Genomic DNA, 26,722 nt, shown 5'->3' on the forward strand with positions numbered 1-26,722 from the left:
TGGTGACGCTTGTTTAACTAGACATTTCGACGCTCGCGTATTAAATAATGCACAGATAATTGAAAAAGAAACGAGATGATGCAATGACGCGTGTTCACCGATCTGTTATTGACGCCATATTGGATCTGCTGCCGAGTCGATCGTAGCGCCGCCGCCGCTCCAACATCTGGCGCGTCTTATGATTCCTTTCAAATCGTAACAACGCTGCCCTAGCACACGCGTAACAATTGTATTCAAACCTCTATAACTTCGTTAGCTTTTACAAATCGAAGTAAACAATTCTACCCACGTATTTTCGAAGCTCTTTGCTCGAGGAGAATGAAACGAAAAGACCAGTGGATGTTTTTAAAATTCAAGAGCGGAATCCTCCCTTAACGATGTCGAATCGAACTTTGCGAGTTGCTCGCGATCCTTCCTTTTGGAAACACCCTCCAGTAAAGAGCTCGAATGAAACGAAACACAGCGTGTTCTCGATCTAACCGATTAATTCGTTCAAGTGGAATCGTTCAATCATGCACGATGTTGACATCTGACCATTATCAACTATTTCTACTAATTCTGGGATTTGCAATCTTCGACGATGACACTATACAGGGTGTTCGGCAACATACGCGTTGTTTGCATTTTGAAACATTAAAATCCTCCAATCCGTTCAGAATTTATAACGTTTCGAGCAATAAATAAAGAATAAAGAAAGCTGTCAGCGTCACTCACGCGACTGTCGTTGATACGCGTTCACGAGTTGTAACAGTAAACGTAGCCTATATACGGCTGTCCAGCGTGTCAGACACACTGTCCGACGCATGTCGTTGTAGCTTGTTAGACGACCGGTCAGACAATCGATCTGTATTAATACAGTGGTCGGAAGGGACCGGCTGCTGGTACATACCCCACTTCAACCCCGATCAGTGAAGCTGTACAAGCATTGCGAAGCATTTAGACGACATGAAATCATGTAATGCGCGACTCGCGACCCTCCGTAATAACTCGCTGACACGCGGGGGTGCATCGAACGACTAAATGAAGAGATCCGAATCGCGGATGGCGGCAAGGGGCCGCGAACAAGCATCATCTTTCGTTGTGACGCGCCAATAAATTCCACGCGTCAAGGGTTGCACCCCGTTCGTTGCCTTGACATCGACAGCTCGTTACACCGTCAAGACGGCCGGCTGACGGCGTTGTATACATAATTTAAGTATCCCACATCTGTGGCTTCCCCGCCACGTGCAGACGTTTCCAGACGGAAGGGCTTCGCTCACTCTGGGCAAGAGCCATCGAAGGAAACCTAATTTCCTCCCTGCGTAACGCCAGGATTTTCCAACGAGGTCGACAAAAGATCTTTCAATCAAAATAAAATCAAAATTATACAACATAATCTGGTGCTTCATTTTCATTGCACCGTAAATAAAAATATTCCAAGATGTTCGCTTTGGGTTCTTTATGGAAATTCGAACGAAGTAATCGAATTAGACTGGAAGAATTCGAAACGAATGGATAGATCTCCGTATACAGGGTGTTCGGCCACCCCTGGGAAAAATTTTAATAGAGGATTTTAGAAGCCAAAATAAGACGAAAATCAAGAATACCAATTTGTTGATGGAGGCTTCGTTAAAAAGTTCTTAACAATTAAATTCAAAAATTTCAAATCCCCTGAATACCCTGTATACGCGGAGCGTGCTTAACTCACGCAACAGTTTCCGTCGTTTTCGTTTTGTCGAGAGTGGCATTCTTTAAAATTAAAGCTGGAAGGCCGTTTGTTATCCCAGCCGGTTACCGTCTCCGATACACTTCGTGCACGAACGAACGAAAGGCAAAAGAAAAATAATCTCTCCATACGTTACGCCATGGCAAGGAAACGAAACGATACAGAGTGCATGTAGGATATTATAGGAGGTCCGTAACAATGGTAGTATCAGTCGCGACGCGAGAACGTATCGCCGTTAATATATCGGCTGGCGCTGCAATCGATAATTCGATTCGCTCGGCGGTAAATCACGATTCCGCGTTAAGGTTGCCTCTTCCGCGAGAAAAACTGCGAAAGGTATTAAATATTACATCGACGATACACCTTATGCAGCGAACTGGACGACACTCTCTTTAGTTTGCGCAAACTCCAGCCGCGCGACTTTACTCGGAACTGTTCTTCGCCGATGTTTAAAAAAATTTGAAATTTGTGGAGCAACTTTCCGACACCTCCAGTTTCCAGAAAGAGAAACGTAAACAATCCGCACATATTTGTTGGATATCGTTGGCTAGTGTAGTAGGATACATGTCGTGATGGGTCGAGTTATGGAAATTGAACTAGTTTTGGTTCCTTTCGTTCGCTGGGTCGACGGGAACGAACGACGCGCGGAAATAAACTGTTAAATATAACCGGTTTAGATGCGTGGCTAAAGTGCATTACAAATCTCCCTGCGTTAATACTAGCCGATATTACGTACGCATCAACGATAATATACGGTTAATTCGATCGCATGCAATGTGCGCGCGTAAATCGGGGGAACATATTTCCTAATTTCGCGCAAATGCACGCCGACTACTGTACCGCGATGACAAATCGCGACCCGTGCTCGTCGACCTTTGTTCGAACGTTTCACCCAAAGGCAAAGCAAGAATCTATAGAATTTAAAAACTTTCTGTACGCTAAAGTGACATTAATTCGAACGAATCGCGATAGTCGTTGGACCGTGCAACCTTCCTCAGAAGAATTCTAATTGCCGTCATCAGGATGTTAACAACCATTTGCAGCCACTTCAATTTACTTTCCGGTCGGTTCGCATTTACCGACGAGAGTAGCTCTTCTCGAAGATGCGGCGGCACGTTTCACCGAAAAAGCCACGTACCGCTTCGAGTTCTTTCTATTTCTTTTTTTTTCTCTCTCCTCTTTGGCTCAACGGTAGCGACGAAAAGCGCGACAAATGCAAGAAAGAAAAGTACGTGACCCGCGACGGGAGCGTCCACATTTATATTTCTACCTCTCCAGGTTTTCGGGCTACTGGTTTCCGCGCTGACACTAATTTGGCCGTTTCTCGTGTCTCTTGCTTCTCTCGAGGCTCGCCGTAAAACTCCCGGCCGTTCAAAGAAGCTACGTGTTTTACATCCCGCCGCCGAAACGTCCCATCGAATAAATGTCCAATGGAATTTAAGCGTACCGCGGGAAAATCGGCCCGCGCTGGAACCGTTTCCGATCAGAACTGCCTTCGCGAAACGCTGTTCCAGCACCCGGTACAACGAGAACGGTTATGAAATTACAGCGAAGAACGCGACTCGTTTATCGATTAAAAAAGAAACGAATCTACTATTTCATGCCCATCGATGCAACGAATACGATTATGATAAAACACGTACCGATGGAATCGGTTGCGGGTAAACGACTACAATGCGAGGTCGTTAAACGTCTAAAATACAGTTAAAGCATTTAACATCCGTGACACGAACGCGGCGCGGATAATAAATTCTCGTCGCTACGCTCGAAACGATCGTCGTAAGTCATATCGCTCTATCGATGGAATAAAACCTTGATCGGAAATTAAATTACCTTTCCGTGATCGAAAGTTATTTATCTCGACGGTTGTCATATTTTTTATTAACATATTATATTAATTATTAACGTATTAGCACGCAGGAGGGAAAAAGAGTCTCGACCTTTATTCCAAATTAATACGTAACAATTTACACCTCGATGGTGATACATCTCGCTCTACAAACCGCGCATCGATGTTCATCTCGTGGATATGAATATTCCTGCTAGCCGCTATTCGCTGCATCGACTGTCGATCGACAAAATACGTACGAATTAGCGAAACAAACGTGCATGGAACGTTCAGTGTGCGTAAGAGTCGTATTGTCTGATTCGATAATGGATTGCGTAATAAATGGCGAGAAAGATAAATAATTGCTAATTTTTTATAGACATTAACACAGAATACAAATGACTCGAAATTCTCACTATCGGTATTTTACCTTCCTTCGTTTACCAACGACGCTGCGTTCATATTTCAACATGCTCCGTTTCTGCACTGAACCAACGATCCGAAAGTACCATTAAACACTCTAACGTTACTGTAATGCTTCGAGAGGATCTGTCGAGGCTCGAGATTTGGTGTTTTATAAACGATCCGTCCGCAGTCGAAAAGAGAGCAAACGAGACACGGTCAAAAGGATGCGAGGTAGAATTTTTCGGCGGAGGATTACAGTTTCCGGAATATTGCGACGCGTGACAGCGTTTGTGAAACAAACACCGCGGTAAAGTTTCAACCCTTAATCCTTTACCGTCGCTCTGCGACGCAATAAACGCCTTGTTAACGACCACAACTTCTATAGGAACATCGTCCCCTCTTGAACGATAGTCCTGCGGTCGCGGAGATCGCTCCAGCGTTTGCGGATGAAAAGTTCACCGAAACTTGAAGGGAAGCGCGATGGTAACTACTGTTGATCCGATTACACGAGACGGTAACCGGTCTCCTGCACCGCGCGACTTGCATTATTTTGCAACGGTTACAAAGTAATACAGCAAGCATTATATCGATTCCGGTGAAATTATGCAAAAAGAAGCCTGGAATTTTCAAGCAACCTGAATTAATTCGTCCCTATTCGCCACAAAACCCTTGCACCTCGGATTAACATACTTTACAAGTTTTCGCAGTACCTCCAGAGTGATATTTACCGAATCCTTTGATTCAGCACAAAGGAAATAATAAATCTTCGAAAGGAAAGTTAAAAACGATCCACAGTCTGTGTAAGTAAGCGACGGAAGTTTAATTTTACTACAGTGTTTAATCGACTGGTTCGCAAACGTTGCGAGAGCATCGTTTTTGCGGGAGTAGCTCGGTCGTGTGGCGTGTCCGGTAATCGCCGGGACTCTATAGTCCTGCAGAGTCTCTGTGCTTCGTTAAAGGCGACACTGATATACGCAGGCGGTCCTCGAAACTTATTACTAACTTAGGAGAAGTTTATTTAAATGTATAGGCGAGCGGCGGGCATCGTCGCGGGACAGCGAAGCGTGCAGATAAGGCAAAGCCGGTCTCTTCTTCCCTCGCTCGCCTCTATTTATACCCGTAACCACCTACCGGTTGCTTTCATCGCGGGCATGCAACTCTACCACCCGACGTAGTTGCAAGTTAAAGCACCGTCTAATTAAGTGGGGAAATTACGAGCTCGTACGAGAACTCGCGAAATTAACCGGACCGCGCGTTGTTCCGGTACCAGTCGCAGACGCCTGTAACTGAGAACGACCAACCATCGACCACGACGCCATATTACAGGGCAGGGATTTGTAAAAGTTTGTAACTTTTATCGAAGACCCGTACAACGCCTTCGATGCGAATATACAAGTTACACCATTAAAACTTTCTAGTATTATTTCGTGCGATGTACGACGATGTCAATCGTAATTGACTTTGTCGCCTGCAACTTTTTATCGAGAAACGACCGAAGAGAACGGTTTGCTCCATCCTGTGTAAGCTTAGAGGAAGAACTGACAAAACTCTGTACAGCGGGGGAGAATTGTTTCCGAAAAGTACATTACCTATTAATACGATTACACAATCAATTACACGGCTGCATAACACGACAATTGTACACTTTTGCATTGCGTCATCGTTCTTGCGCCGGGCGCGATATTATTGTCGGTATCCGGTTCAAACACTCGTCGTTATAAAACAGTTTAATCGCGCTTGTCGTTCGAGAGGAACCGGAATGCGCGAAATGCATCGCGTTAATGCATCCCGGGAGATAAATATTCATAGGCGCGCCAGTTTACACGGATTAATCGGATCTCGCGAAACGAGTAACGCGTAACACGATTCTCAGTTTTATTTCGCGTCTGTTCCGTTATCAATTCGCGTCGAACACGATTATGAAATCGTTAATTGCCAATTCCAAAATGTAAATTGCAATACAAACGTAACGGTCGCCTGGATACGCTGATCGACGTAATTCGAACTTGTAGAAAGAGTACACGGCTTTAGAACGAAACACGATGCTGAAGATTTTTACTAAACTTTTATTTTTTCTAAAACGCTTGATATAAATGAAAGCTCGAACGATCGTTTGACGTGGTCCCAGTTTATAGACGAAATAAGGAAACGAACGAACCGAATTTTCTTGACCAGAGCTTGGACGGAGGAAAAACGAAAGATGGGGGACAAAAAAAATGAAAAGATGGCGCGTGTAGGTGTTACGATTAAGCGTGTAACCATGAGGGATGGGGTATAATCGGTCGAGTAGCTTCGCAACACGGTTGATCCGTGGTCCGTGCCGATGCCCGGTGAAACCGGTACACGAAGAGGAGTAGCCGACACTCTGCCGTCTACCTGGATTATTCGAGATACTCCATACACCGCCGCGAAATCCCAGACACATTTTCCGAACCAACGAGCTCTTGCGTCGCTATAGTCTCCAACGGATGAATGCCCGCAACGGTGGATGTATGCGAATCGTAGTCATCGATCGGCATTAACAATGTATATACAGACGGCTTTCGTCCGCGATAAGGCTTTGCGATCGGCGATACGCGTATCGCGGATTAATTAGGAACTTCGGAAGAGGAGATCCCGTATTATACCGCTTACTGTGCACCGTGCACTCTGTATTCCATAGATCGCGGGAACTAGCTTCTAATTAATTCACTGCCCAACTTGATCCAAGAAGTCCAGAGATTCTACCCGAATCGCCCACGCGATCTACGTAATCGATAGACGCTGATAATTGTTCGATCCGTGCTGAAATCTTCATAGAAACACGGACACACGTGTGACTTGACTTGAGGAGCTAAAGAAAATTAATTTTAAACTAAATCTCGATTTTTAAATTGCAGGCAAGTTCATGGGCGCGATGGACATATGAATCGAAACCATCATGGGCGTGCTCCAATTGATCCTCTTGGTGCTGGCATCGTCGCGCTACCTCGTGCATCCGATCGGTGAGTCTCAACGTTTAACGAACAATACTAAAATGCGATTTCGTGCAACCAGGGACTTCCTCGAATACGGCACGAACGCGAACGCGTCGTTAGTTTTCGATACTGTCGCGATATTGTCGCGCATATTTTCTAATAGCACTGCCGTTCTCGTTAACTATCGTCAGTTGACGATAGGAAATATCAAGAGAGACGGCGGATCTTAGCCGCGGGAACGAAGAAGACACGGAACTCTCGAATTCTAAACGCGAATCTTTATTAACCTAATCGCGTCGGATGCACGTTCCGGCTACAACCAAGATTTTGTCAATATCAGACCCAGCTACCGACGGAAACTCCAGAAGCGAGAAACTGCATTATTCGACGACTGGAATTTATAGTCATCCTGCGGCGACCAGGCTCTTCTTCTCGCTCGATAAGGACTATCCCTAAAACTGGTCTCGTAGCAGGGTCATTTTCAAACTGCTTCGTTTAAACCTGACTATTTCTCGCAAACTTAAAATATGCTTGCATCGCCTGTTACATTCTTTGCAATCGTGAATAGATTATTAAGAAAATTGGAAGGGAAATGCAGAGATCGTTTGAACCGCCGAGAATCGCCATCTTTCCTGTTGCCGTGTAAACGAACAGACCTTAATCACGAAGAAGAGGAATAGTCGAGCAGACTTAGCCCCAGAGGTCGGCTATCTTTATCCAGAGGAAACAGCAGCGCACCCTGGAACTTTCTCAATTAGTGCTCTAGCCCGATCGACCAGGAGCTCATTCGTATTCACGATGAACCTGGGACCGGTAGATAGAGTAGACCGATAGCTCGAATCTCTTTCTCTCCACCCTCTTACTACTTGCTCGCTCCCAACACTTTCTCCTCGAACTCGTCTCTTTCGAGTCTTCGAAACGCTCCTCTTTCGCTTAATTCTCGCGGAGTTTCGTAATCCGTCGATTTCTCTCTTTGTCCGTGTCCTCGTCGGCATTTAAAAGCATCAAAAAGGCGGGTCAGGGGACCGATTAGAATCGCCGCTTTTAATTACTGTCGTTCCTTTAAATCACGCCCGAAATCGACTGTCCGATCCTCGATATCTCAAATCATTACGGATGGAAGTTCGTCCGTGGAACGCGGAAAGTCTTTCGACCGTAGTATTTTACGAGTATCGGTAAAGTAACTGGAACGTATTCCGTCGAGCTTTCAATCGACGATCGAGTAGCGACTAATTCGCCAACGATGCAAAGTATTTATATCTTAATTTGAAAAAGCGGTACGCGTTCGCGTTTTGTTAAGGCGGTAACTGTCGCCATTAATGCTTGTAAAGATTGGCTCGCGCCTCCGACAACAGATTCTTGATGTACTAGCGCGGAGAACAAGTCGACGGCTCGAAGCGGACATAAGCAGTAAAATATGTTCGCCAGGCTGCTCGAAACTCCGCGAAATACGCTTAACGAAGATAAAGGTATCGCTTGTCTCGAAACAAGCCCCGGCCAAGAAGCAGAGCTTATTCTTCGCTGTAACGACGTAGATAAATCTCGGGGAATAATTTCGCGAGCGCGACGTTAACGCGGCAAACTGGTTTTTCCCGAGTTTTCAGAACACGCGCTACAAACTAAAAGGAAAACAGAAACAGGCTCGATGGGACGTCGACGTGCAACGGAACGAAGTTTCCCGAAACACGCGAGACATTTATCGTTCGGATCAGCGTTTCTCAAACTCCGCGCCCTGACTGTTGCAGGTATTTTGAGAAACGCTGGTCCAAAACAAAGTTGGCAAAGAAGTTGCGAGTGGTTATAAGACGCGCAGTGTGCAGCGGAGAGCTCGAGCAAAGGAAGTGCTCGCCGTCTTCCTTAACGAAAATTCAGCCGACGCGGTAACGATGAGCAAACTTAGTTTGAGAGAGAGTACAAGGCCAAATATATTCTTCTCGTTGCGATCCTCGACCATTACTCCTGCGTCAGCTTTTTCGTTTTCCTCGCGGACGATGCAACAAAGAAGATGCTCGAAGCGCGCTCGTTTCCATTAAAGGAAAATTTTCTTGCAAAGGAAGAAAATGGGAAGCCGGAAGGAACGAAGGGCGAATATCCTTCCTCCTAAGTTGGTACATACAGTTGTCGGCTTTTTGTTCCTCGCGAACCGACGGCTTCCTTTTATGAGAAGCTATGAGCGCTGCGAAATAAAAGGAACACTTTCCACGGTAGAGATATTCTCTAATTTAGAGTGCCCTCGGAAATGTACGCGTGGTCCAAACTTCTGCGCAGATATTCGGTCAACCGTATCAAAATATTTTTCTCGCCTCGAACAACGAGGTTTGTCGAAATAAACCACCGGTTCATCCGCATGCGTTGACAATGTCTATATTTTTGTTTAATTTTCTAATTGGCCTTGCTTCTAACCGTATTAAAACAATCCTTTTGCCTACAAGCGTAGATCGACTTAAAAACTGTAAAAATTGCAGTTCCCTTTCGCAAAAAGTTATTCGGAGGGATCGACGTTAACGTCAGCCGGAATTGGCAGACACAAAACGCTGAACGGGAGTTCGATGTCGGAAGAAATTTCCTGGAAAATGTCGACACCGCGAACTACTCTTATCCCTTATCGGAAAGAAATACTTTCGTATTCTCTGCTCCGAGGTCCGAGCAAACTTGTTTGCATCGTTATTGGCTGCTTTCGAGCACTGGCGCAAGATCCTCTCCCTGCGTTGTAAGAATGACTCAATTTTCCTAAGACGTGCACCACCCTCCATACTCGCGAAGAAAAACTACCCGAGCATCCTCGACTGCTCTTGAAAATCGCCAAGTTCGAACGCCGCCTCAAAATTCATCTCTGCAAATTGTCCAATTACGAAGAACATCTTCCGTGTCTTCATAGAAGATACTCGAACCATTTCCACTGATAAGTCACGAAAAAATATCCTCGGTACTCCAACCAGACATCTTTTAACGTTATTACAATTATTAAAACTCGTTCGTAATGGTTTATTTGAAAAATTAGCGAGACGAATTGTTCAGTTCTGAGCACAATTAGGACGCGAAGTTTAATTCTCCGTTCGATACGCACAAGTATATAATTCTCCAATTATATTTTACAATTCTCGCAGTTGGAAAATGATAATCACCTTCATTAGTGGCATCATTGCGCCAGCGTATCGATACTATGGAACCATTACGGTTTAATAATTCGTAAAGCAGTGATTATGCTACTTAAGCTAGAGGGTAGAGGGTAGAATTTCACCAATTTCGCGTGCCAACATCGGAGCGAATTTCATTTCACCATTAGATATCATAGAACCAGTGGAATGAAACACGAGTCCGTTATCAATGTGTCGAACGAGTCAAAGGAACTAGTTAACAAACTTCGATGCAACGATCCCGCAACTCGCGAACATAATTCATGATCAACATGATTCACCATCAGAAACGTAGGCACGCGTCTGCAAATTGCATAACGAGCTTCAAAAGCTTTCTGACTACCGAAAATGCCAAAGCACAAATATGTTTTATCCTTTCAAATTTGTTCGTTATTTTCACTCGTTTAGATGCATCCTGCATTTTTGATTATCAGATTTAATGCATCTCGGCCGTGTTGCTCGACAGGCTCGAAAAGTTCATCCGGACCTTTATCCGATGGTCAAAGCCCCTTAAGCATCGATCGCGTTCATTCTATCGTGAATAGTTGAAACTTGCACCAACCAAGTTGATTACGGCGCACGGTTGCCATGACTGCACATATGTCACGTATGGTCGTATTAATACACCATTGAAGATATTTACGTCCTGCAGCTACACCTTTGTCTTTGTCCTGCCATTCCAATCGCATTGAACGACACTGCTCGAGCAGATAGTGTTCAAACTGCAACTGATTTCGTGCGACCATAACATACCGTATTCGCGTCAGATAATTCTAAGTCTCAACTTAAAATTTTCACTAGCAATTCGTAAATATTACTTAATAAAAGATTCCGTTACTGATGTGACCGTGTTAACCAGTTGCAAACCTTCGCCAACAACGTCAACAGCAACGCTGACGAGACGTATCCGGAGGCGTTGCGTCTTCTCGATCGACAAAGTAAAACCGCGAGTTAGCAAGTTCTCTTGCGAGCTGCACGACGCGAAGGACGATGCCTTTGCATCGAAATTAGGCCTGCGTCGCTCTAAGCTAATCTGTCTTCCATTGTGCGAGCGCGTTTCTGTAATGCCTGTGACGACGTACGCGTATTACACGCGTGCCTGCGCGTACGGAACGTCATCGTATCACAAGACTTGTTTATTCGCCGTGAAAACACGAAACATCGACGCGACATCGGTCGAGTTCGCAAGCTGCAGTTTGAACAGCGTTCGCTCGAAATTTTTAATCTTTCTAATGACTGTCACTCAGCCATTCGCGCGGCCAGCAAAAAGTTCGACTTCCGTATGAAAGGACTTCGGTGATCAGCGTGCGCTCATCGACGAACCTGTGACGTACCGGATAAGCGTCGGGACGAATATAGAATGGATACGTCAATCCCGAAAACAAGAAGTATGGGCTTCTGAAAATATCTACGATAACGAGGAAAATTAATCCTTCAGTTACATTACTCGTAAATGTATCAGCTTTGAACACTCGGACACTATAAAATTACGATAAATATAATTCGAATAAAAGTTTTCTTACGATGTTTTTATATTCCACGCACGTGTCGAACGCGATTCAGATTTCGGCGTTTGTCGAAAGGACTGCTGGTGCCGGTGTAAGAAGTGTTCCGTAATACTGTATCTTTAGAGTGAAAAAATCGTCGCTTTAATCAGGAGAGAGCGGAGAGGAGAGGTTTGCAGCCTCTTTGCGAATATTGCAGCTGGCCAGATAAGCCGAGCTAACCCCGAATTGCCGGTCCCTCTCTTTGCCAGTGCAAATTAGCAAGCAGGCAGACAGTCACGCTCGGAGCCGAGAGAAGCGTACAATTTTAAGGCACTCGCTCTAATAGGTAATGCAATTTAAGAAGCTCGTCAACCAGGATGGCAGCAGGACCGTAGGCAGATGGCCGGTGGAAAGGGGTAAACCGAGACCCACCCCTTGAGCGGTGTACGTAGAGTGAATCTTAAATTCTGTGGCTGTCGCTACAGACTGCATAGCTGAGTGAATAACTTCGGTAATTACCAACGACCTAGTTGCGAATGACGCTCAAGGTAGGGTTTCGAATCTGACCACGAGCGACCGGAAACGATAACTTTTGATACCGTGCCACCGATTTGACAAGTGGGCCAACTTTTCGAGGCCAAGACCGTGAGTAACGCGCCGCGTCAAGATACACTTCGTGACCGCGAAACCACGATCTCGCGTTTCCGCTTTTCTCGAGCAGACTCGTCAAGAACAGAAGTAACGTCGGGATAACAAATTTCCAACGACGAATGCGTTTAATGGAAGGAAGAAGCATCAACGTCCGCTTCCGGTTTGGCACGGCTCTCCGGGCCCGTCCAATCAGCGTCGAGTGCAACGACTCCTGCGGTCCTGGCGATCGCCGTACGATATTCTCGAGTAATGCAATTTCTTGAGTTTTCGGCTTGGCTCCAAGTCGTTACACGTACGTTACTCGATAGCGGAGACCCGGGGAACGCTCGAGGCGCTCGTGTGTCCGACGAAACTCCCTGCTTACACACCGAAACGACATCGTTGTTCTTAAACCAACGGGCAAAGAAGAGCACTGGTGTAAATCGAGACACCGCGTTCAAGACCGAACTATAAAAACGTGGAAAACGAGAGGAAGATAAAGGCGTAACGACTGGTACTTGGGTACAGAGAGACAAAACAAATATATATATATACCGACGAGGGAAACTTCACCCACGCTCAACTTTCCTAATATTCTACTAAATAGAAACTGTCGTTCCTCCGAATCTCGTCCTGTTAATCGTCGATTGTCGAATCCACCAACGAACAACAGCGTTTGTTTTCGCGAAAGTAAAACGATTCCGAGAACTTCCTCTCCGATACTCTATACCAATCGGTGCAATTAAGTTCCCCTGAAATTGCTCGTGAAACGCTCGAATTAGCATAGAACGTAGGACAAGGTAATTTCGAGTCGATCGACGCGATTAGGTCTTGCGAATTTTGCATTTTCTTCCCTGACAACATTTTAATTGATATTTCGTAAAGAATGTAAAGACATTTTCTAAAGAATTTCTTAGCTCGAGGTATGTCAAACGGCGTGCAACAATAGTGTCCCTTGGAATATCCTACAGTGATCGCGGAACTACCCCCGCGCTAGTCTTTTTACGCGCGTGCGATAACATCGCGTTAATTTCCTCTGCCTATTTTCCAGGCAACCCAGATCCATTGAGGGTACCGAGACATACAGTACACCGGTGCTTTTCAATATTTCCAGATGGTGCCATTCGCGGCGAGAAGCCGACCAGCGTGGAGACTCAGAATCAGAATAATGTCCTTTCTTCGGGAGCTGCACCTGTCAAGGATGTCCTGGCGCAGACCGGCGGCAGCGCTATGCTACCCTGTAAATTCACTGGCCCCGGAATGGTGAGTACTACTATATGTATATAGCAAATATATGCGTTCTAGATGATGTATACAAGGGAGACGGCTCCGTGTACAAGTGGACCCGTATATACACATCGTATAGGCCGGCCTCCGTGAGCGCATTATACACGGGCCAATGCACACCAAGGAAATATGCACACTGTACACAAGTTTGCATGCTATTGTGTAAAGCGGGGAACATCGACAAACACCCGCGTTGCAGATTGCGCGTATACAGAGGCTCGGGCATTGTGCATTCCGAAACCGCGCGCGTGAAACGCGCGTATATGCCTTTCGAGACGCAGGACGATCGTCGACGCCCATTTTGCGGTCTTGCACGCGTGTCTTTCATCCCCCTGATTTCAGAGGAAATTTTCAATTCTACGAGACCCGCCAGTTTTCAATGCCCCCGAGAGCTTTCGCGTCGTTTCAAACGCCTTTCAAACATTTTAAAAGACCAGTTACGCTCTTGGAGGATTTCGCGTATCGTACAACGCGCGGAATAGCCGCACCGACTTTCCTACGTCAAGCCACATTCCCACGTATCCAATGGAAGACACTTATTTTTACTTTGTCACAGGTACGTGACTTTGGCAGTTGTCGGTCGCCATTGTACAAAAGGGGGTGGAACAAGGGTAGGTGGTGATTCTACATGTAAAAGTAAGTCGAAAAGAAAAAGTAATACTTTTTCGTTCGAGCCTTCGTTTTCGAGATAATTAAATTTGAAAATTTGTCTGGGTCAAGTGATAAGTCCATGCGCTTACTCCGACGTGTCTGATCATAAATCGATTTTTCTACTTAACTGAATTCTATCGATTTACTCTTGTTTTTCTACTTATTGTAGAACCCCACCCATTCCACCCCACCCCACATAGCAATTTGTATCAGCGTTTCTTTCGTAAACAATGGACGTTAGAAAAAAATAGAAGAGTGAATAAATAGATTTCATGTGTTTTCAATATTTTTCGAGAAGATGACCTTTTATACAGGAACAGATATAAAATAAATTCGCCCTTTCGTGATACTGCATTTACTAATGAGTTGTGATTTCAGTCTGAATGCAGGAAACGTATCGGAATAGTAATTGATTTCGAAGGGATCGCCAATGCTATCGCGTACACCAGTTGCTAGGTTTCATCTTATCGCGCTTCGACGCGTAATGTATTTAAAGAGATGACAACGCGGAACGGTTTAAAAAGAAATTTATTCCCCGACCGTAAACATATAGGACAGGAAGATTCGGGTCATGCACGCTGAATATTTACTGTCCCCGTTCGCAATTTAACCGGAACATTCATCGTCACCAATGGCACAATAATTGCTGAAACGTGAAACGAAATTGTTTTCCACCCCACTTTGCGATATTTTGCCCCTTTTCTCGCGACGTTGGAAAAATTCATCGCCCGTCTTACGAATGAAAAATGAACGATCTCGTGGTCGAAAGCTCTGTCACGACCAAGACTATTCCATATTGTGCGCAACATTTATCACGATGGGGTAGTTTCGAAGTTCTCGGTTTTCTAGCGATTTTGTCTCCCGCGAAGCTCGTGAACGTCAGAGAGTTTCCGTGCAATTACCACCGCAGAATCGTAGCTTCTTGCGAGAATTAGGTCGTGCAAACGTTTAATCTCCCCTCGCGTTGCAAGGTGTCCGAGGGTCATCCAGATTAGCGAATACAAGTGTGAGTTTGTTGCTAACGCGAGCGATTCGCGAGTCGGGCCGAGCGTTTCGCTTTCAGCGACCAAAATTTCACGCTTTAACTCCCGGAAAGGGGGAGGAAGAGAGGAACGTTGGACCAAAGCATGGATTTCTCATCCTGTCAGAGTCCTGTCCAACTCTCGCTCTTATCTACCGGATAAACACCTATTTATACAGCTGGCCGCGAAATTGATCTCGGCCCCCTTGTTCGCGCGATTGTTGGCTTTCTCGCCAACGTGTTGCGCGTTGACGTCAAGTAAACTTGCCAGTCACGAAGGAAATCGGAACAAAGAAATGTGAATGACGTTTGCAAGTTCTATTTCCCTATTCGTATATTTAAACGCTCTAAATTTACCAGGTATAAAATATGGTAATTGATTTCAGTATTTCCATCCCCGTTAAATCCGTCGCGACAATTTAATTCGCTCAGCTAGTAAATTTTTGAACGCCGCAACGCGAATTTGAGACCCGCCGCTTATCCCCGTCTCAGTATTTTATATTCGTCTCGTCATCCTTTATCAATTTCACAAAAACTTCTCTTATCCCAGGCTTTTGGAATCTCCCTCTCCGATTATTGCTACACCCGTATATGGTCCTTGTCTTTCCTCCCATCTCTTGCGTAAAACGTGTCCAAAATTCTAGTCTCCGGTTCATATACAATGGTCGTAAGCATCTAGCTGTCTCGACACGAAGCAGAGATGGATCTTCCAATCTTGATGTCTTGTCTACGAGACTCGTAACACCGACTTCTCTTCTTACCTTGATAATCTTATCTGTGCCAGTATTTTATATCAGCTATCTCTATGTTCCACTGTAGTTTTAAATTTCAAGCTTCGATACTTGGTAACAATTTCCAGATTACGTAACCTCTATCCACGCGCATCATCGGTGGCAATAATGTTGCAAAATTTTTTTGCCCGCAAGGTATCGCGCGATTCGTTACACGTTCACATTTGACTGCAACTGAATTCAAAGTTCATCGAACGGATTCATTGTATCCCATGAATACTTGATTATCGCGAGTCGTTATTGTCGCGCAGAATTTCGAACAATCGCGCGTATCTTCAATTGAATTCCCGCAGCGAACAAAAGTCAATTACTCGGATTCATTTTCCAGGAGAAGCGCGGAACGTCCAGGCAAGGACACATCGGGTCTGGATGAAATCGCGTCGGAGGCCCTTCGACAAGAAAAATAGCACTCGACGAATATTTTTTATTTTAATTGATTCTTTCTTCGTACTCTGTGTAACGTAACCCCATAAGTAAGTCGATCCTTAGGTTAGAATTCGAACAATTGATTTCAAGTTGCCGCAAAGACGTTAGCACCTTTGTTCGGAGTTGATGAAGCGTCTCGACCAACAGGGGACAAAATTGCGTCATAGCGAAGCAATTCCGCCCACCTACGTCCTGAATAATGCAGCATGAATCTTAATCGCGCTCTCATTGTACATACTCACGGGAAATAGAAATTTTCGCGTGCAATTTCAGGGTGTCTGAGTGGAGCGGATCGAGTCGCGGCAACCGGCCGACCATGGCTAGGAAACTGTGGTTTCCGGCGCGTTGACGCTTGCAACATTAATACCGAGAAATTACGTTCGGAGCGTCGGAGGGGGAAGAGTTTCCGTCCCTTCGGACGTTCCTCGCTCTTTCGAGCGCGTATTTCCCGGTTTCTCGACCGAACCTGGCCGAGGCCCGTTGCCTTACACCCTTCTCGAGATACGTTTCCCGATTTCTGCTCTTTGCCACCGTTGACCCCGGCCCGAGGCTCGCATATGCCAACACGCCGTTCCCATTATTTATTAACGAGCAAGACAAAGTCCGAGCCACGCGCAAAAGACGAGCGCACAGAGTACACGTTCAGCGAGTTGGATTCCAAATAGCCTGTTTGATCCTCTACATCGTGCTTTGGTTAATAAATGATTATCACAGGTGAAAGTTCAGCTCGTAAAGTCACGCTCAGCACGCTCGAAATGTCCGCGATTCCTCTCGAAACCCGAGAGAACTCACCAGTTGACTTTTGGAATTCTTTCACGAGTCATAATACTAATCTGACGTCTCCACCTTTTTGACTAATTTTAATGCTATTTTTCTATCGATTATAGACCAGAATTCTATTGAGAAACTCCTGTATACCTCCTCTCAAAAGACTCTTTCTTTTACCGAGTCTCGTATAGCGAATATTTGTCCAGTCTTTTTGACCTACAAGAAGACGAAATACGAAAAAATCTGACGCTTCATAAGCAGCGTATCGCTGTCGGCCTAAATGCCCTGCTAGGAGAACACACATGGTCGTATTTTTTCGTCGTCTTCTTTCGCCTCTGGGACTATTTGCTTAGTTTCTTTTTTCGGGGCGAGTGGACGAGAGCGCGCGGTCGAGAGTGGCAAATTGATCCTCACGGAAACAATAGGCAAAGGAACGAGCACTCGGAAATGGCCCACTTAACCGTTCATCCTTGGTCAATATATCGATATCGACGGCGTTGCTTTTGTCGTACAGAACGGCGCGGATATCTTCAATAATTGAGGCGCGATGATTTCTGTTCGGCTCCTCTCGCGGTCCAGGAAGCAATCGACGAGAAGGATACGAGAGTGGTTCGCGTCTACGAACGTACACAAAATACGTCGATATTAGCACACACGGAGAAACCAATATTCTAACGTCAGCATGTTTGGCAGGCACTTTTAGCCCTGCTCGTGTCTGCTGGCTATGTTCATCAAGATCAGTAGACTCCAGGGACAGAGACGGGATCTTATTACGAGGGAGCATTTCCTTTTACCGCTATCGCGTAACATAACGTTAGATATTAGAACAACTCGGTCCGTCCCACCTTTATTTCACCCGTACCGAAAGCTTCGAAGTAATTGAAAGGCACAGGCTCGACTCGCGAGCAGGGAGAAACACGCAGGTATAAAGTGCAATTGCGCAGGAAACAATTCGTGCCCGCGCGCCATTCGCGAGAGGAATGTTCCGTACTCGCGGTATTAGGCATCGTATACCTTCGAGCGTAACGCACAATTGCTACATCTCCGGGCGGAGATGCAGAAATGAACATAGCAACAGATGTAACCGATGATACCGTTTCTGGCAACAAAGCAATTCGGGTTTAATGCGAACGCACTGCGCGAATATGATCGCGACAGATGGGAAACACGAAGGTCTATTAACACGGGTAATTTCGATAGATTCTAAGGCAATTGTGTCGATTAATTTCGAGCGGCTGTTCCCTGAAAGGCAATAAATACCGCCCCCGGCGACTACTAATGGAACATCGGAAATTGAAAGATTAGTTCGGTAGATTCGCGGGAATGCAATATCAGCGAGCGATGGATAGCGGAGGGGAGATTTTTATTTGGCGAATGCTTGGAACAGATACCGCGAAGGTTGACGCGCTCGAGCGGAATACGGTTAGGCAGCATCGCATAAACGTCAGAGGGCATCGCGTTAGGGCAAATGTGTAAAATTCTTACGCGCCTTGCACCGCAAGTTCTTCGAGCGAGGCTTCGCGACAGTAATTTGCCACGAGAGCGGCACGACGACGCGAATAAAATCATCGCAACAGCGTGTATTCGGGGCTCTCGGTATTTTATCAAGGAATATCGTGACATCTGAAAGTAACAAGGCACGTCGTTGTGTCCCGGCAGTCGAGGCGCAACCTTCCAGACTGATGTAACTGGAAATGCACGACGCGAGTTCACCTACAAAAGGACACCTAGCGCTGGCCAAAGATCGATTCGCACCCGGGTAGAATTTCAATTCGAACCGCCGAGGAGTCACTCCGATTGCAACTGCTGATACGACAGAGAAACCTAAAAAATTCGATTGGACGTGCTGTGCAATGCGGCACAAAGTTCAATGATTGGAATCCGAAGGTTGTTTGGCATGCCGAAGGTTTCGAAGATAAAATAATACGAAATTTCATCGGGACCAGCGGCCCGTGAAACAAATCCCGCCCCCTTCCTCGCGATAAAACGAGACGTAGTGAATTTCGCAAAATAGATGTCCGACGATTCTAAATTTTTATTCCTCGAAACGGCGGAAAATATGTTTCCTCGCAACACCGACGAATAAAACTTACATAACTCGCACGCTGATACTTGCATTTTTTAACGCGTCGACGCGACGACGTTTCACGTCCGACTAGCCATGAATTTTCCACTTACAAACGTTGCAGCACCGACTGTAATACTAACGCTAGTATTATGGTAACGATATTGAAGGCACAAAGTCAAGAAACGTTCTAACAAATTTCGTATTCTAGAAATTCTTTGAAATTAGAATATTCTTTTTTTAATATCGTCTTACTTTGAATTTTTCTGGGGAATCAACCCTATTGGTAAAGGATCATTGCAACAAGGTTAATTGACTGTGTTCTTCTTTGAGACAACGTAGGATTTCTACCTTCTTACCGCCCGTACAAAGTAATAAAAAGTTCCTCTAAACAGGGGTTACAACACGCTAGAGAAAATTCGACCCAACCAATGGCTCGTATATTTTTTATATTACTTGGACCGTAAAAAAATTGTTTAATATAGAAGAACGATATCATAAAACCTTTGAGAATAGATTCTATATCACGAGGACTATCGCAAGAACTTTTACGATGCTTCTTGTCGGACACAATATTCCCAATCTACGCCAATCGATTGTTTAGGAATTGTACTCTGCGTCACGATTTAACCAAACTCGTGATCGATTCGATCTTCGATTCAACGTCGTCCTCGTCTCCGTGCAGAACGTAAGAGAAAACTATGCGAAGCATTTCCGAGATAAATATTGAGATACAGAGGAATTTTCATAATTCCATTATAACCGTCGTTCCTGCTCTGGTTCTGAAGTTTCACAATTATAAAAATAAAATAAATTGAATTTTTACGTTTATGGAAGGCAAGTACATACATTGAATTTCTGTTTGCACAACAGAAGCAGCCAAGATAATAGAGAATTTCCAGAATCGATGATAGCCTTTCTTGGCAAATCCAATCCGCGAGGAAATACTTTCCGTATTCCTAGAATTTTCCATCATACCAGATGGGTGGCTAAAGCAATTTACGTTCTTGAAATATACTTATTCCGCCAAGAATTTTTACCGAGCAATAACGAAATAATGGAAAATAGCGATACGCGTACCTTTCTAATAAAAGGTAATAATTATTTTGTGGATCGACAGCGCTATAGTAGAGCAAGTTTAATGGAAAATTTCAAAGCTTTCGAGTAAATTGTGTAGTTTTATAGAAAACAAAATATTCGTTATTCTTTTATAATAGCGGTATGAGTCGGAGATTGGCGCGCAAAATCGATAAAATTTCAAAACTTCAATTAAAATGCGGCACGAATTCCCGTCGTCCAATCAATCAGAAATTTTTCAAGAATTATGCTTTCGCCAGGGGTCACAATTTCGATGCGACAGAGAAATACTATAAAAAAAATTGTAACTAAGCGCCTACCGACGCGCTAACGATTTAAATCAAAAATTATTTCGTCCATAGTGCCGTAGTAAAATATTTTTATCGCTTTGACCGATTGTTCCGACATCGGGATGGCCGCGTAAACGCGACACAATCGCGCGTGCGTTCCATCGATATGCTTCCAAACGACGAACGTCAACGGCATTATATTCGACCGTTGTGCCGAGTATAAATTTTACGGAGGTCGGGAGCAATATGAATATTTCGGGAAACGGTACACGTGCGTTTGAGATCCAAGGAGGCAATCCCGACGGAGACCCGAGAACTTCTCCAATTTTCTGGCTCGGATAACGAATCGTCGTCGGAACGCCGCGGAAAGTTCGCCTCCGAGCGTTCGGACCCAGTCGTGCGACACTCCGTGAATTTTTCTTTACGCCTTGCCACGTTAATCGATCCAAGAACCAATCTGTAAGTTTCCTTCGTCGAACGAAAGATCGCCGGAGCGCGTATAATTTTCAATCGAACCGCCGCCTTTCTCGGAGGTTACGGTCGGACCGCGTCAATTTCTCGCCACCGCGATCGGTCCTGGTTAATTATCTAGAAAAACTTACGATTAATTCCGCTCCTACACTCGATCGCGTCGATTCTTTCCATCCGCGAAGGAGAACCGCCCCGATTTCTTCTCTGTTTATCGAATTTTGCAAATTAAATTCACCCAAATCGATCCAATCTGTGAATTTCTATTTATCGCGGGTATATTTTGAAATTTCTATGCTTGGCTCGCGAATACCAGCGTCTGTAACGAACTTTCAGAAAATTGAAGAGTTCCTTCGCTCGGTCGCGAAAGAATCGTGTATTCGGCGCGACTTTGGGCATTTAACTTTGGCGAGCGACGCGAACGCGACGCTGGTTGAAGCATCGATGGTAAAACGTAAACGAACCGGAAACCGAATCGACCTATTTTCTGTTCAAAGGAACACAGTCCCCAGTGATCTCGTCGCGATGACGTTGACTGGATGATGGAAAGCAGGGAACATAGCTTGTTTGACGTGCGAATAAACAGATAATTCGGATATCGACCTAATACGCATAATTATTTCCTGAGTAACTGCTCGTTATCCATGTTTCCAATCCGGCGGATTGGCACACATGCATCGACGGGATCGAGTTCGAAGACAATTCGCGCGTATAACGAGAAACACGGTGTTCGGTGTTTCGCCACGGGTAGAAGACCCGATTTTTCGATGCGTCGGGAAAACTTTACGAAGTCAATTGAAACAATCCCGTCCCGTGTATCTCTCACTCTCCTTACTTTCACGAAACGATTCGAGACCGTGCCATATGGTGGCGATATGACGACGCCCATTTCCTCATAAGCCGACAAACTTTCGCGCGAGTTTCCCCGCGGAGAAAACAGGTGCCGGTTCCGTAAAAACTGTGTAACGACCGGAGACAAACTTCGAAGGTTAAAAATCCATTAAAAAACGCCACCCACGCGACGGAAAAGCGAAAAATTGAAGGTAAAATATAGAGAAAACTCTTAATGGGGGAAGATAATAAAAGAACGATACGCGTCCCGTCAAGTTTCGACAACAATAATTTCGTTCGCGCGTACTTCCAATTTTTCTATCGTACAACACATAGATACGAAGTAGAATGGGCTTTCCTTTGCCACGACTCGTTGCGAGAAAATTTATTCAACGCGCGTCGATATTGAATTTACAGGTTATTACTAACCCCTCGTTTCGCTGTCCCCGGGAATTCCTACAACTACCGAATCCGCTTAATTTTGTCTGGTTCCTAGTTTTGTTTCTATTCAAAATTATAATTGAAAACCCTTGTACTCGAATGCAAGTACCGCCGTCGTATAATCGTGAAAAGAGTGCGTTCTCAAGAACATTTAGACCGAAATTGGGTAACACATTATCGTGAAACGTTAATATAATACTTGATTAATGTATCGTAAAAATACCGATGGTTGCTGTGAATAAAAATTATCGCTACAAATACTCTTACGCGAAATAATACGCTATTAATTCCTTTTGTGTCCGGTCCGGAACGCGATACACGCGTTCGTTAACACGGATCAAGCGAGGCGGTAAAATAAATGGAAAACAAATGTTTACAGCGATCGGGAACACGACGGAAAATATAGAGATAAATAAATTATAACGTTTCAAGAACGAAATCCAACAGAAAAGGAAAACTGAACGTGAAATAGCAGAGTGATTGGTATCTGTAATTGACAGATAATACAAAAAATAGTCTCGAATTTAAAAAATCCAACAATCAACAATGTTTAGAGCTTCGTTGAGGGCTCTGTTTGATACTTTATCTTTCTGCTCGATACTTTATGTACGAGAACTAAAAACTCGCCACTGACGGCGACACTCGACGGCTTGTGGACCGTTGCCAGACGGAGAACCACCCCTCGAATAGCACTAGACTCGATAAACTATAGTGCCCCGTTCGCTTTAAGGCCATCGTTATTTCGAAATCTGACGCGTGCACCGAATTAATTTTAAACGAGCTACGGTAAAACGAATTGAAAGTATCAAATTGAGACGAACGAGTATTCCGTACCCCCCGGAGGCGTATTTCTTCTCGACTTCGCCCACTTCTCGGAAACGACTCGACCCACCGACGTATTAGCATGTGCTCTGCCCACTCAGAATAAATCTTCTTTAGACAGAACACTCTGTCTTCAGCTTTATTTGCTTAAAAGATATTATTACTATTAAATATCGAGTCGCTCGTAAGCTCATCGTAAATTTCTGCAGATCGAGATAGAACGGGAACCGGGACCCGTCGAAAAAAACCCCATAAAATAGCTTCACGACCCGAAGATAACCCGGAGTCTCCGGTCGGCTCATATATCGAGGCAGATCAAAAAGCGTCAAGAAACCAATCGATAGGAGAACGGGCACGGAGCCACGCAGAAACGCTTGCGATCTTTTATTCATCGCGCATTCTCGCCACCCTGCTTTCTCTCTTGACACTCTGTTTTCTTTTTTTTTTCCTACACGCGACTACATATCGCGAAGGATCAACGGACCGATCCGAGCTCTTCGCTCGGACGAGCCGCCTCGCGCGTACGAATGCTATTAGACGCCAGGACGCTCGTCGTGCACGAATAGCATCAACCTGGCGCGTACGCGACGCGAATGCTCTACGTTTTCACCCCTGCAACCCCGGAGAGTCCTTCTGCGTCCACTCGATGCGAGCTTGGAACTTAATGAATGAGTAATCACGCGCGAGTTCGTTGCCACCCTATCGTGAGCACGTACCAGGATACGTGTTTCGCGGGTCACGCCAAGGAAAAAGTGACGAAACGTCTCGCAGGACTCCTGGTGCACTCGACCCCCCTACAGCACGGTAGTTACAATCCCCAAAAAAAATCTTGTTAGGCAGAACTAAACCTTACGAGGCACACGAAAATATTTCTCAGCTTTTGAGAAACCTTCTAATTAGTGTGGAAAAACAATGATTGTTTTTTAAAATTTATGTAATATACCACACAGTGTGTGGCGGGATAGTTTGATAATAGATGACCGTCGCGTGTGGTGTGTTCCAAATGGAAGTTGAAGATAAATCGAGCACGCACGATGCCATAAATTTCGAGAAATATTTTATTAGTGCGTCGGAGGTTAAATGTTTTACATACTGAATTACCCATTCTACGCGTAATGTGTCGTTTCATGCAATTAACAGGATGGCTGATAGTAACAATTAGTTTTAGAATAGCAAAGGATTCATTAACCTCGCTTATGGGTTCGACTGTGTGCGTCTTGACTTTCCCGTCCGTGAATGTAGCTTCGTTAATTATGGACATGCATACCGAGTGCATTAATTACAAACATGTTGTATCGTTATTACGAATGTTGATTAACTGCGCCAACTGTAGGTACTCGGTAATCTATTGCGGTTCAGCTTTCGCTAATTGCTTCCCTGAATTTTCCGTTGCAGTAGATCATTGCTGGTATTTTTGTTAGTACGAGCGAAACAGTCTTATCGTTATTTACATTTCATAGCACCCCTTTCACGCGTCTTTAAGATCCCTTGAGTCATCGTTAAGGTCCGAAGTAACAGTTTAGCTTTACGAGACTTCTCCAGTTTTACGACTCGCCTGTAACCGTTTTACAGCCCGCGAGGTTACGATACTGCATATCGGTTCATTACGATAAATTAGGCGCGGTGATCAACGATTTAATAAAACACAAAGTTGTTCGGATTCTGTCTATGTGCGTTCTAGAGTTGCAACTAGAGGAACTGGCATTCTTATAAAACCTCACCCGAAGATACCAAAATTTTAATTATCATTAGTGGATGAAATTCAATATCTTCTCGCCCTCGCCTGGGACCGACAGGTTGCTCGCGTTGAATAAACATAAATAAGAACGATACCGTCGTTCGAAACCGAGGTAAAAACTGTTATTCGAAAGGAGGAAGTACAGCACGCAGAACCTCTTCCGCCAACGGTCGTATTCTCATCGAGATTCTAGTCTTCTTCCCTCCAATCTTCTTCATTGCTATAAAGCACGCAAACTTTTTATAACATTTCGACTAATTGGATTAGAGAGCCCGAATAGGAGGGAAAGTTTTTAACAATAGCCTATTTACGCTCCTTAATAACGAAACAAAGTGAAAATTCCTTTATCGATCGTGCTCCTTAGCCACCCGACAAAGCAGCGCTAAATACGTTACTCTGCATTACGTTAATGCGTTTCTTTGAAACCAGATTTCTACCGATAATTTTTCGCACGTATTAATCTCGCTTCCATTACGTGATTATTGGAATTTATGTTACTACTTAAAATATACCGTGAAAATCTGATCGTCGTCGATGCATCGATCTTTCCGGCGTTCCTCGATCCATCATCCTCGACGTTCCATGGACGTAATTGAAATTTCCAAGTCCGACGCGACGTCGTCTTAATAATCCATTACCCATTGATTTGCAGTCGCGGTGGAAATTCGGTCGATGCATCTTTAGGACACGCGGGCAGAACAACACGTTCCGGTGCTCTGACATTTCGTTTTCATGGAACAACGGTTACGCGAATCGATTCCACAAAGTTACGAGCTGCAGATACTCGTTAACGCGTCGAATTAATAACTTCCGCGCGTGTTACTTTTCAATTAGCGACGCCTGTACCACGGATGATAATTAAAAGTTATTTTTATATATGCCCGAAACGATGCTGGCTGCACATGCGATCACGGTTAAGCGGTACAAGCTAGATGATCTATCGACAGACGCAGTTTTAACAAATTCCACTTCGATTTCAATTTCACAAATCCAATACGACAGGGCCCCGTTCGACGCTAGCTCGTTGCGACCTGATTTTTCAGCTTCGTAACCATTTTACAAAGACGTAACACTCGATCGATATTCTCCTTCGGAAACCTACAGCAATTGTACGTTCCTTTATATCGTACAACGTAGACATTACTAATAATCTTCATTGCGTCGAGAAAAAAACTTTTAAAAAATCGCTATTCGAGATAAAAAAAAAAATAATACAAAACGGGAAAAGAATCTACCGGTTTGAAGAAGACAATAGCGTCGGTGGACGTCCAATAAATTTATCGCGATCGCGATCGCCATTCTTTCGAGGGGGACATTAATTAAACGACCGCCGATGTAATCGCTCCGGCAAGTTCACGGGTGCGAAGAAAAGCCTGATTAATGGAACTCAGTCAGCTGGAAGAAGGATTATTTTCGTTTCTTTCCCCGTCGTCGCAAAATGAAGATTGTATAAACGCCACAAGAAGTTCCCTTTGCACTGTCTATTTCCGTCCGTGGATAAAATTGTCGCGATCGCTTCGACCTGCCAACTCGGAAGTGATTGAAATCGTCACGCAGTGGTCTTAACTTCAACCAGAAAAATGTACTTCTTTTTAAATTCTAGATACCGCGTTAACTAGGGTTTAGAATCCTTGTATGGATAATAAATTTCCGCGAAGCTCGTGGGGGAAACTCGTGGAAAAACTGAGCAACGAAACGGCGATGCATACGCATCGAGTATCGCGACGATTGCGTTAATAGGCAGCTGAAACGATAGACGCTGACTCTCGTAATACGTCGCGGCGGTTCATTATTCAGCCCGTTTATGCTCGAGTGCACTCGTCGCGTCGGTACTCGTCGATCTTCAGGCCCGCATCAGAAAATCGCGAAACCTACTTGCCGCGGACGTCGAGTACAC

At 44.7% G+C, this 26,722-nt stretch overlaps 1 protein-coding gene across 2 annotated transcripts in view; it reads left to right on the top strand.

The window, feature by feature from the left end:
- Nucleotides 1-26,722, top strand: part of LOC143341926 (neuronal growth regulator 1) — a 51,058-nt gene that overhangs the window by 18,412 nt on the left and 5,924 nt on the right. For both annotated transcript variants that reach the window (XM_076765338.1, XM_076765339.1), the window contains exons 3-4: nucleotides 6,818-6,922; nucleotides 13,264-13,412. In XM_076765338.1, coding sequence (XP_076621453.1) covers nucleotides 6,859-6,922; nucleotides 13,264-13,412 — 213 coding nt within the window. In that variant the 5' untranslated portion in view covers nucleotides 6,818-6,858. The remainder of the gene's footprint in view (nucleotides 1-6,817; nucleotides 6,923-13,263; nucleotides 13,413-26,722) is intronic.

This window comes from Colletes latitarsis, chromosome 5, assembly GCF_051014445.1.
Source record: "Colletes latitarsis isolate SP2378_abdomen chromosome 5, iyColLati1, whole genome shotgun sequence".
NCBI classification, from domain to species: Eukaryota; Metazoa; Arthropoda; class Insecta; order Hymenoptera; family Colletidae; genus Colletes; species Colletes latitarsis.